This window comes from Cebus imitator, unplaced genomic scaffold (assembly GCF_001604975.1).
Source record: "Cebus imitator isolate Cc_AM_T3 unplaced genomic scaffold, Cebus_imitator-1.0 Scaffold150, whole genome shotgun sequence".
NCBI classification, from domain to species: Eukaryota; Metazoa; Chordata; class Mammalia; order Primates; family Cebidae; genus Cebus; species Cebus imitator.
The window spans coordinates 3252573-3265565 of NW_016107465.1; the positions used below are offsets into that span (position 1 = coordinate 3252573).

A 12993-nucleotide genomic window follows, 5' to 3' on the forward strand; every position below is an offset into this window, starting at 1 on the left:
TGGTTTCTTCCCATCTTTGTGGATTTATCCACCTGTCGTCTTTGAAGTTGTTGACTTTCAGATTGGGTCTCTGAGTGGATGTCCAGTTTGTTGATGATGAAGTTATTTCCTTCTGTTTATTAGTTTTCCTTCTAACAGTCTGACCTGTCTGCTATAGGACTGCTGAGGTCCACTCCGGGCCCTGCTTGCCTGAGGATTACCTGCAATGTCTGCAGAACAGTAAGGGTTGCTGCCAGTTTCTTCTTCTGCTATCTTTGTCCCAGAAGGATACCCGCCAAATGTCAGTCTGAGCTCTCGTTTATGAGGTGACTCTTTGGATATATGGGGGTCAGGGAGCTGCTTGAGGAGACAGTCTGTCCTTTATAGGAGCTCAAATTGCTGAGCTGTGATCTCTGTTGTTCATTTAGAGCTGCTGGGCAGGTACGTTTAAGTCTGCTGCAGCAGAACTCATAAACCCTTTATTTTTTTCCCCAGGTGCTCTGTCCCGGGTAGTTAGGGCTTTATTTATGAGTTTCCGTTGTTCTGCTGCCTTTTTATCAGGGCTGCCCTGCCCAGCGAGGAGGCAGCCTAGTCACTGTCTGCCTGCAGAGGCTTTGCTGAGCTGCTGTGGGCTCCGCCCAGCTGCCGTGTGAACTTCCCTGCAGTCCTGTTTATATGCGTATAGTTAGAACTGCCTCGGCAAAGCCGGCCCACCTCTGTAATGGCAGACTCTCTGTAGTGGCGGGTTGCCTCGGCAACCATGGGCTGCCTCAGCAATGGCGGACTACCTCCGTAGTGGTGGAGTGCTTCGGTAATGGCGGACACCCCTCCCCGACAGAGCTGGACCTTCCTAGGTTTAGCTGTCGTTGCTGTGAAACTCTCAACACAGAGCGTTTCCAATTGCTGTTTTTTTGTGGGGGTGGGACCAGCTGAGCCTGAACACCTGGCTCCCTGCCTCAGAGCCTTTTTTTTTTAGTTGAACGGTAGACTGTCTCCCAGGTGTTCCATTGAAAAGGTACTGGGATCTGTGATTTCCCGTACGGCTACCTGCTGCACCAGCTGAAACAGCGGTGCTGAGATTTGTGGCATTTTTTCTGCCTGGGAATCTCCTGTCCTGGCTCCCTGTTTCAGATGAATGGGTGACTCTGCCTTCCCGGAGCTCCAGTCACTGGCTAAAAGGGTGCCCAAACCCTGTCTTTTGTACAGAGAACCGCCGCGCTGGGGTGCCGGCAAAGCAGCCGCGCTGGCCAAACCAGCCACGCTGGCAACCCGTGGGGCTCCTCCACTTGGGAATCTCCTGGTTTCTGGGCAATTAAAATCCATCTGGAAATGCGGCATCTACTCACCCGCTGCACTTTCACTGGGAGCTGCAATCCTGAGCTGCTCCTAATGGGCCATCTTGGATCCCCCTCACATTTCTTCTTTTCTAATGTATGATATAGTCAGTTGGATTTATAATAGTGCTATAAATTGGAGTACTTTATGCTATAAATTTTAAATTACTCTATAATTCTGTGTAGCTCTCTTCTCTCTGGTGTTGTATTATATAACTCTAGCTACCTTGGTTTCTCATTGACTCTCAGCTCTTATCTTCTCTACTCTGGGGCTTTCCTGGCCTTCTCCTGGGCTCCTCCTCCCTGTACCACGGCCAATTAATTATCGCAAAACAATAGTAAACTGGGACAATTGTAGGCCTCACCTCATTTTTTCTCCAACTCTTTGGGATCACTATCCATTTTTTATGTTTTATATCTTAAAAACTTTTAAAATAAATTTTGTCTTTTTTTTTTTTAAGAGGGCAGGGTTCTTTCAAGCAGGAGTGTAAACCCATTCATGTTACTCCATCTTAGATGGAAGGAGAAATTTCTGTCACTTGAGCATTTATTAAGCACCATATATACCCCAGGCATTATGCTAAGAAAAAGAAATATAATAGTGAACAATCTTTATAAGGGATTAATAAATAATGCCTACCTCATTGGGTTCTTGTGGTAGGTACTGTTTAATAAGTATAGTGGGCTGGTGTGTAAAAATGGGATCATATTTTAGAAAGGTTCTAGAAATTAGGTCAAAAGGACACAAACCTAGAGGTTGGAAGGATAGTTTGATAACTATAGCAGTAATTCACATAAGAATTATAGGTTACTTAGTCTAAGGTAGGGGAGTGAAGTAGTGGAGAGCTAACCAGAATTTATAGTAACTGGTGATTTAATGGGTGTGGGAGTTAAAGGAGATGAGTAATTAAAATTCACTTTAGGTTGCAGGCTTGGAAATTAGCACTGGATGATAATGCACTCAGCTGAGATAAGACAGAACAATGCAGGGAAAAAAATGCAGCAGAATAGAGATAGTGATTATTTCTCTAATGGACAAAGTAGCCTGAAAGTGGTTGTATGACTTCTACATGGAGAGATCTTGAAAAAAATCCAGAAGGCAGTGGAATATACATGCCTAGATGATGTTGTTTAGACGTCTAGGTTTAGGAGTCCTTAATAATTTGTGCTCGTCACTGAAGCCATTAGAATGAGCACAGCCACAAAAGAGAGCTTGTAGAGTGGAACATATAAGGAAGAATTTTGAGGATTACCAGTATTTAAAGAATTGGCAGAAAGAGGAAACCTTATAAGAGACTAAGAAGGAGCAGACAGAGATGAGAAACGAGGAAAATGTATTGAGGCAACATTGTGGGTCCTGCTGATATTGTTAACCATGATTTAATAGTGTATGATTTTTTTTTCATTTAGTAATTGGTATTTTGTGATTGGAATCCAACAGTCAGTTGGATTGAGACAAAACCGAATTTTTGCCAAGCAGATATGACCTAAATTAATGGAACAGGATTTTAATGATTGAATATCATGTTGATGGATATTGGAGAGGTGATATGGTTTGGCCGTGTCCCCACCCAAATCTCATCTTGAATTATAGTTCCCACAATTCCCACATGTTGTGGGAGGGACCTGGTGGGAGATAATTGAATCATGCAGGGTGGTTTCCCCCATACTGTTCTTGTGGTAGTTAATAAGTGTCATGAGATCTGATGGTTTTATAAGGGGAAACCCCTTTTGCTTGGCTCTCATCCTCTTTTCACCTGCTGCCATGTAAGACACGCATTCGCATCTTGTTTATTTCCCGCTATGCTTGTGAGGCCCCTCCAGCCACATGGAACTGTGAGTCCATTAGACCCCTTTTTGTTTATAAATTACCCAGTCTTTGGGCATGTCTTTATCAGCAGTGTGAAAACAGACTAAGACGAGAGGGACGAAGTTAAAGACAAGAGGGCACTGATGTAGAAAAAGAATGAAAAGAAGATTTTGTAGACTGGACATCCAGCACTCCTGAAGTCTTCGAAAATAAGCACAGACTAGTTGTTGATGGCTTAGCATGTGTAGAACGTGGTAAACCTAGATGTTATCATTCTGAAAGGAATAATAGTAGTGAGAATCGGGGAGCATTATTACAAATTAAGAACAATTACTTCTTTCTTTTATCCTGAGAAAAATTGGAAAAATTGGCCTCCATATCTATATTCAATCACATCTTGCTTGATTTCAAGAAATGGTACATGCAAATTGAGTGAGGGTCTGTATTAAAAATAGATTGCTTTTAAGAGTCCCCAAATATGTGTAGGATGTTAAATCAAAATATTTATTATTTGTATGTCCAAAAAGTATTTTTTGAAATTTGAGAATGAATGTAAAAGATTGTTGACAGTCTTTCAACTACCCGACTACCACGCCTGGCTAATTTTTGTATTTTTAGTAGAGATGGGGTTTCACCATGTTGGCCAGGCTGGTTTCAAACTCCTGACCTCAGGTGATCCACCCACCTTAGCCTCCCAAAGTGCTGAGATTATAAGCGTGAGCCACTGTGCCTGGCCTACATAGAGATAATTCTTACTTTAAGATTTTACAATACAACTTACATACTTTTGTACTTTTTACCATATTACAAATTGTATTTTAAAAAATCTGTTTCTCTCTCTTTTTTTTTTTTTAATTGAGACAGTCTCGCACTGTTGACCAGGCTGGAGTGCAGTGCCATGATCTCAGCTCACTGCAACCTCCGCCTCCCAGGTTCAAGTGCTTCTCCCACCTCAGCCTCCTGAGAAGCTGGGACTTACAGGTGCGCACCACCACTCCCAGCTAATTTTTGTATTTTTAGTAGAGATGGTGTTTCACCATGTTGGCCAGGCTGGTCTCAAACTCCTGACCTCAAGTGATTTGTCTGCCTTCACCTCCCAAAGTGTTGGGATTACAGGTGGAAGCCACTGTGCCTGGCCCTGTTTCTGTGTAATATGGAACACCCAGCTCAGTGTAAGTCACCCAGGTTTCTAGTGGGATAAAACATCACTCATTTTGACAGATTTAAAAAAGCCTGATAGATTTTTTTTCCCTTTCTTCACAACAAATTATTGATATCTGCTATTTGCATGTGAAAGGATAAATTTAAGTTAACCTTTTTTAACTACCTGAATGTATGTGAAACAATTTAAAAAAATGTTATCTCTACTTCAGATCTCAATGTATTAATGATGAACGCCAGGAGGCACTGGATCTACTACTGCCGTTAAATCTTGAGGTGGTGGTTGAACGAAATTTATCCTGGGAGTGGTATCAGGAAGTTCCTTGTTTTAATGTAAATGCTCAGCTGAAACCAATGGAGGTAACTTTTTGGATACTTATCCATTTTTGTTTTGCTTATTGAAAAATATTGCTTGGGGACATAAGGCATCATTTGAGTGGCATTTGTATACATATAATCACATTGGTCAGAATTGAAATCGTGATTATACTATACTAGAATTCATTTGAAAATGATCTCCATTCATTCTTTTAACAAATATTTGGCTCTTTACTATGTGCTAAGCCCTATGATAGACAATGGAGATATAGTAGCAAGAAAGTGATCACATTGTCTCTCACTTCATGGAACTTTCCAGTCTAATGCAGGGTTGGTGGTGATGGTGATCTGGAAGGTATAGTAGTAGATAGTAAAAAACTAAACAGGCACATAATTAAAATAGTTATAAATTGTGGTAAATTTAATGAAGGACATAAAAGGCATAGTGCTGTAAGTAGTCAATTACATACATTAACATAGAATTTATTGGAAACATCTAGGTTAGTAATACTAATTTTGAAGTCACCAGCATATTGATGGCATTTAAAGCCATGGGAATATATGAAATAATCTATACAAAGAGTATAAAAAGGAAGAGAAAGTAGAAGAATTCTTACATTGAAAATGAAAATGGCAAATGTGTCAGCACCTTAGCTTTGCATTCTTAATGGTTGACATTGCTACATAGATCTCTCATGGAACTGTCCACAAGTTCGTAGTTTTTTTTCCCTTTTCTGGATGAAAGTCAAAACTGTGTCACATGCTTTGCTGAAGTGCTAGCAACATATACTCTGGGAGGTTTCTTTAAGAAACCTACTTAACAAATCTTTCTCACCACCTCCCAGTTTCCCTTTCTATTTCTTTCTGTAAAAATTTTATTTATTAAGAGAAAACTATGATTTTGGAGATTTCAGACTTTTAAGTCAAAAGTATATTCAGAGCATAAAACATAATGGTATTATGAAAATCTTAGTTTGTAAGATAATAATGGCTGCTTTAACTTATAGGGTTGGGGATGGAAATTATCTTAAGATAAATATTTGAAGTCTGTTTATATTGGTAAGATAGCAGATAGGAACTCATAAAATATAAATAGTATGTTCCACCCAGCTTGCTGTGGCAATTGCCAACCCACTGGGCCCAGTTATCAGGCATATTTGTGTGGGGCAGGAAAGACACTCCTTTCCCGTGCTCTTCCCAGGTAGACGCTATACAGAATGTTCAGGTGATGCTGCAGACAACCTGCAAGTGCCCAGCTGCCTTTTGAGGCCCATCCTCTAGGATAAAATTGGATCTTCCCTTACTCTGATTCACCTGAGTAAGTTAGTTAGCTACTGTAGCAGCTCACCCAGAGCCGGAATATTTGTTCCCACCTGGGCCTCATCTTCTGTGTCAGGTAGAAGCTAGAATCAACTGTGAAGTCAATTATAGTCTGATGCATTCAGACCAAGTGGAGCAACTTGTGATTTCTGACTTACCAGATTTTTGGTGGTTGTATACACAGCCTGTCCTGACATGTAGATACTATAGATCAGCAGCCCCGGGATCCTTACAGTTCTTTGAACTTTCTCCACTGAGCTCCTGGCAAAAGTGAAGAAAGAGTGATGATTAATAATCAGTATTTGAGCTGCATGCGTTAGACAGATACTAACTGGAAGACATGGTTTAGAAATTATAATATTTAATTTCAGCTTATTATATGAACTACTGTTTTTGCAATGTTCGCTACATAATTACAAAATAAGTGTCATGAAAAAGAATGAAGGAATGAAAGTTAAAAAACCCAGAACATTAGTAGTGGGTATAAGGTACACATGGACTTAATTTTAAAACATTGCATTACTATAACATCTTTGAAATGCAGTCAAAGAAAGCCTGATAGAAGTAAAACTTGTTAAATATTGTGGGATTCAGATTATCTCCTTGGGGTCATAACAGCTAAAAATATAATTCTTTTTGTAGTTTTGACAAACTTAGAAGTGAGCCAGACTCGAAGATCTTTTTTACATTATTGCTGTTGCATTAGTCAGGGTTTTCCAGAGTGTGTGTGTGCAGAGAGAGAGAGAAGGGGCAAGAGTTATTTTAAGGAATTGGTGCACATGATGGCAGATGCTACCAAGTTCAAAATCTACAGGGTAGGACAGCAGGATGGATACCCAGGGAAGAGTTAGTGTTGGAGCTAGAGTCTGAAGACAGTCTGCTAGCAGAATTCTTGCTTGGAAGAGGTCAGTCTTTTTCTGCTGAAGGCCTCCAGCATCAATACAAAGTGATTGGATGAGGTCCACCTACATTATGGAGTATAATCTGATTTACCTAGAGTCTAGTGATTTAAATATTAATTTCATCTAAAACATATTTTCACAGAAACATTTCATGTTTGATCACATATCTAGGTACTGTGACTGAGCCAACATGACATACAAAATTAACCATCACAGCTATTAAAACAGGTCTTATACTGTTGATTTGGGGGTAAATTTGTAACGCTAGGATTTGAAATTAGCTCTTCATATTTTTTTGAGACAAAGTCTCTGTTGCCCAGGCTGGAGTCCAGTGGCACGATCTCAGCTCACTGCAATCCCCACCTCCCAGGTTCAAACAATTCTCCTGCCTCAGCTACCTGAATAGTTGGGATTATAGGTGTGCACTATGCCCGGGTAATTTTTGTATTTTCAGTAGAGTCAGGGTTTCACCATGTTGGCCAAGCTATTCTTGAACTCCTGGCCTCAAGTGATTTTTGTGCCTCGGCCTCCCAGAGTGTTGGGCTTAAGACGTGAGCCACTGCACCCAGCCTGAAATTATTAGCTCTTTGAGTTAGTTCCTTATTTATGTGTGGACCTAAGCATATTACTTAACCATTTAGCCTCAGTTTTTTATAAATAAAAATACCAGGATTGCATTAGCTGGTCATGTTGGTGAACATGTGTAATCCCAGCCACTTGGGAGGCTGAGGTGGAAGGTTGAGCCCAGGAGTTTGAGGCTGCAGTGAGCTAGGACTGCACTACTGCATTCCAGCCTGGGTGAAGAATGAGACCCAGTCACTACCTAACTAACTAAATAAAGTTCAGGATTATATTCTATATCCCTAGGACTTTTGTGAGGTTCAAATAAAATAGCTCATGTAAAACACATTGTGAACTATAACATTTTTTATTAACCAAATATATCATTTTTGATTATTCTACATTTGTAAAATGAGTTCCTTACCAAAAAAATCCAAAGTAGATAGATAACTACTTAAAGTTCATTTTAAAGGTTTAAAATTACTAGATTATTTGGTACATTAGTAACAAAGAGTTCTTTATTTGTAGCTTCATTGTTATTGGCACCTAATTTAGTTGTGTGTTTCACAAGCTACTAAAGAGTACATGGTCATTTAGAAAACTGAATATTCAGTTTGTAAAAATGTTCAATTGGTGTTGTAGAGGATTGAAATGGTCGTTCATTTTTCTCCTCTGAGAATTTTAACTGCAGTTAAATTCTGCAATGAAGTCGCAGTGCTAAAAAGAGCAAATCTCTTTTTAACAGTTCATTCTTAGTCAAGAAGATATAACAACTATTTTTAAAACATTGCATGGCAATATACAGCATGAAGAAGGTGGTAGTGCCTCACCTGTAACAAACGACCAATACAGTGTCACTAGTGGAGTTACGACTAACGCTTCACACCATTCAGGAGGTATGTTTTTAACTTTAAATTTCTTCCTGCTTTCTGCTCTTTCTCTCTTTTTTCCTCTATCTTCTTCCCTCCTCTCTTTTTCCTCCTTCTTCCTCTTTCTCCCTCCTTTTCTTTTTTTTCTTTAGTTTTGGCAAAATAAGATTTACAAATCTCTTTCTAATCAGCTAATTCCATTCGGATATCTCTGAATTGTCTATTCTGTTAGTCATTGTGTTGATTTTTTTTCTTTGAATCAAAATTCCTAGTCCTATTGTAACAAAATTCCTCAATATATATTCATGTTTTTCTGACTTCCTTGTATCTCCTTATTTTCCATTTTTCTCTCCTTCTCCCAACTTCTCCCTATCCCTAGTGCAGCATATATCCCAAATGAATCTTTTCTGTCGATATTAGGAATATCAAAATATTAGAAGTACAAAGAGAGGATGATCATTAGTAGATGGTGGATTTTAACAAATACTTGGGAGATAGATGGATGGAACAGAGTAGAAGGAAGCAAAACTCAGAAGGAGGCTTCATCTAATGTTGGATCCAGTGTGTTCTGTGGAATGTGGCTGGGTTCTGAGTTCAGCACCAGCACATTCAGAGGGTCACTTAGTGCTGGGATGATTTTGCTACATAAGCATAAAGTTCTCATTCTGACATTGTAGGGGATCCTCAGACCTACCTACCTCAAAATGAAACCTACTAGTTCAAAAGACTCACCTTTGCAAAGCCCTGAGGTATGACACAGCATTTGTACACAGGTAGAATCCTAACAGAAAAACAACTTTACATTTACAGCATTATAGGAAACCCCACCCTTACTAGCTAGAATAATCAAACAAATCCCTTATTGTTAAATGTGAATGATCAGATATGAAGAAAATTGTAAAAACAACTGGATCCCACCAGCACCACTAGCTCACCCAAGGATAGCAGAGTTGCTGGAAATCCAAATACTATTGCTGAAAATTTAAAACAAAAGCACTAAGCATGGAATTAGAACTATTGAGTTGGAATATTTGATTGAGGCAATCTCCCATGACAGATTAAAAAAAAAGCACAGGGATAGAAAATATGATAAAAGTTAAAAGTGATGTTTTAGTTCAGAAGATTCAATTCCAGAATAAGTATTGTGGAAGAAATAATTGAGAAAATGGCAGAGAATTCTTTAAAGAAGTTTAGTACTTTCTTTTTGTCTGCAGGACATATGTTCCAGTCAATGCCTGAATCTGTGGGTATTACCAAACCTGTGTTTGGATAGTACTCAAACTATGTTTTTTTCCTACGCATACATATGTATGACAAAGTTTAATTTATAAATTAGGCACAGTAAGAGATGAATCACAACTAATAATGAAATAGAACAATCATAACAATATACTATAATAAAAGTTATGTGAATGTGGTCTGTCTCTCAAAATATCTTATTATTTTCAGACCCCAGTTGACCTAACCGCAGGTAATTGGAAGTGTAGGTAAGGGTGAGCTGCTGTAAACTTGTCCAGACCTAAGTAAATATTGAAGCAAGCTTTTAGCTACAATGACTCTACTGAGTTTCCAGCAGATTGGGTAAACCAAGATTCCACATGCAAACAAATTTTCATGAGATGTCAGAATGGTAAAGCTAAGATTTTTTAAAGTTTCAGAAAATAGAAACAGGCCGCCTGTTAGGGACTTAGAAGAAATGATTGCATGATTGCTTTTGTTGTTTTTTATTTATCATCAATAAAACATGATGGAATGGAATGCCTGGGTGGTAGAAGACAATGGAGGAATATATTCAGAATTCTATAGAAAGTGGTATTTGAAGCTCAGATTCTATATACAGCCAAGCCATCACCTAAAATGTGAAAAGAAAATAATTCTCAGATTTCCTGTGACTCAAAGTTTTCTTAGACTTCTTCATCCCCATTCATAAAAGAAATTTGTTTGAAAATACATTTCAGCAAGATAAGGAATCTAGGAAAGAGGAAAATATGGGGTAAAAAAACCTAGGCCTACCCAATAGTGCATTGAAAAGGAGTCTCCAAATTATCTCTGTGAATAGGTTAGAAAGTAATTGGGTTTCATTAAAAAGTAAATGAGAATGCTTTAAGGAAAGAAAAGCCATTTGGAAAAATGTCTTATAGAAGAAAAACAGTATGAATTCTACATAGTATGTAGGATACAGACTTACGTAACTGATAAAGAGTGGAAAATGTTTTCTGTTCTTAAGAAAGAAATTTCTGTACCATAGTGCAGATGTGAAGTGGGCTAAATTTTGCGTAATTTTGAGCCATTGTTAGAATGTGAGAAGAGAGAATCTCTTATTTTTCAGAGATGCACCCATTGTTACAATGCAGCAGCAGAGGCGCTATTATAATACACTATAAGTCTCATCATAGAAAAATATTACATGGTCATAGTTACACAACATATGGAAGACTTCTTGTGTAAATTAAAAAGTAAATTTTATGAACTGTGTTAGAATTAAAGACATTACTAACCAAAGCTGTAAAGAGGAAAATGGTTCAGGGGAAATAAATAGTAAGGGCTTAAAGAGTGAGGAGTATGAAGATAATGTCTGCAATTGGAAATAGATATTTGAATATGTTATTTTAATCACTTTCTTCTGGAAATTTTTACACATATACCAAAGTAGAAGGAATAAGGTAATGAGCTCACATGTACTCATCACCCACTTTCACTAATTAATATCATGTGGCTGCTTTGTTACTGCCCTAACTCTGCTCTTCTCCCTTCTTCCTGCAGCCCACTAGATTATTTTAAAGCAAATCCCAGATACTATACCATTAATTACTATTTTTCTATAAGCAATGAGGATGTTACTTTTAAAATATAGTAACATCATCACCTAAAAATTAGCAATGCTTCCTTAAGACCATGAAAATATCCAGTTAGGAGGGTTCACCTTTCTCCTTAATGCCTCATTACAAGGTTTAGTTTTTTAAAAATAATGATAAAAGTATCAATTCACAAAGAAGATACAACAACCTTGTATGTGTATATACCTCATAACAGAGTTTTAAAATATATGCAGCAAAATTGACAAAACTAAAGAAGAAAATGCACATACACAGAATCATAGTTAGGGATTTGAACATATCACTCTTGGTAAATGATAAGATATAAAAAAAAAAAAAAAAACCCAGAAAGAATATAGAAGATTTGAACACAGTCAAAAAACTTAATTAATGTAATACAGTATTACTCTCAGTTGCAGAATACATTTTTGTTTTGAAGGGGTTCCTGGAATGTTTACAAAAATACACCGTTTTTGGTACCTTTAAATTTTCTGACCACATGGGATTAAATTAGAAGGTAGTAACAATAGGATATGAAAAAGCTTGAACTATTAGGGCATAAAACAATTTCTAACTAACCCATAGATCGAAAAGAAATGACAAGGGAAATTAAGAAGTTGAACTGAATGATCATGAAAATAAAATACATCAGAATTTGTGGAATACAACTAAAGCAGTGGTGAAAGAAATTTGTTTCCTAACTGTAGAATAATATTTTAGAAAAGAAGAAATTTTAAAATCAAAGATCAAATCTTCTACCACAGGAAACTAGAAAAAGAAGAGGAAATGAAAGTAAATGAAAAGAAGACAGTAATAAAAATAATGGAATCCAACAAAAGAGAAACAGATAAACAATAGAGAAAATGTTTAACTCTATGAGTAGATTTGTTTCTAATTTTAGATTTTTGCTCATCAAAGATAGTAACAAGATAGGAAAAAGCCAAGCCTCAGACTTGATGTATGTATCTTTTATCCAGAATAAATTAGAACTATAAATTAATAGCAACTTTTTCAAAGCAAAATAATGACCAAAAAATTTGGATACTTGAGAGAGGATGCTATGTAAATGGGCAGTGAACACATGAAAAGTTGTTCATATAATTATTTATTAGGAAAACTTCACAGTTCACCAGATGAGGTAAGTTGTAGAAGAGTGACAATGCCACAGGTTGATGAGAATATGGAACAGCTGAAATTCTCACATACTCCTGATAGGAATGTGAAATAGTATAACCACTTTGGCAAGGAGTTTGGCAGTTAACATATACCCACCTTTAATGGAGCAATTCCAGACCTAGGTATTTACTCCCACCCGACCCCAAAATAAGTACATAGATACACAAAATGACTTAAATTTAAGAATATATATATAGCAGATGTATTTATAGTAGCCCAAATCTGGAAACAACTCAAATGTTCATCAATAAGAGGATAAACTATTTCTTTTCAGAGAGCATGACTAGCTATAAGAGTGAACTACTTGCATATGTAACAACATGGTTGAATCTCAGACACATTATGTTGACTGAAAGAAGCTACACACAAAATAGTACAATCTGTATTACTCCATTTGTATGGAATTAAAAAATATACGGAACTAATCTATGATGATTGAAATTAGAATGGTAGAGAGGTTGGGGATTAGTTAGAAAGTGGTAAGAGGGAACTTTCTGGAAGGGTAAAAGTGTTCAGTATCTTACTTGAAATGGTGGTTACATGGATATATACACTTATCAAATTTCACCAAATAGTTCATACACAATATGTGTGTATTTCATTGTATGTAAATTTTATCACAATTGAAAATACAATACCTCCCAGCTACCCGGGAGGTTGAGGCAGGAGAATTGCTTGAACTCAGGAGGTGGAGGCTGCAGTGAGCTGAGATTACACCACTGCACTTCAGGTTGGGTGACAGAGCGA

The 12993-nt window shown here is 37.5% G+C and overlaps 1 protein-coding gene across 3 annotated transcripts in view; it reads left to right on the forward strand.

Annotated features, from left to right (window-relative positions):
* The window catches only part of VPS13A (vacuolar protein sorting 13 homolog A), a 239033-nt gene that overhangs the window by 118354 nt on the left and 107686 nt on the right, over positions 1–12993 (forward strand). For all 3 annotated transcript variants that reach the window (XM_017543278.2, XM_017543280.2, XM_017543281.2), the window contains exons 34-35: positions 4497–4644; positions 8131–8281. In XM_017543278.2, the coding sequence (XP_017398767.1) occupies positions 4497–4644; positions 8131–8281 (299 nt within the window). The remainder of the gene's footprint in view (positions 1–4496; positions 4645–8130; positions 8282–12993) is intronic.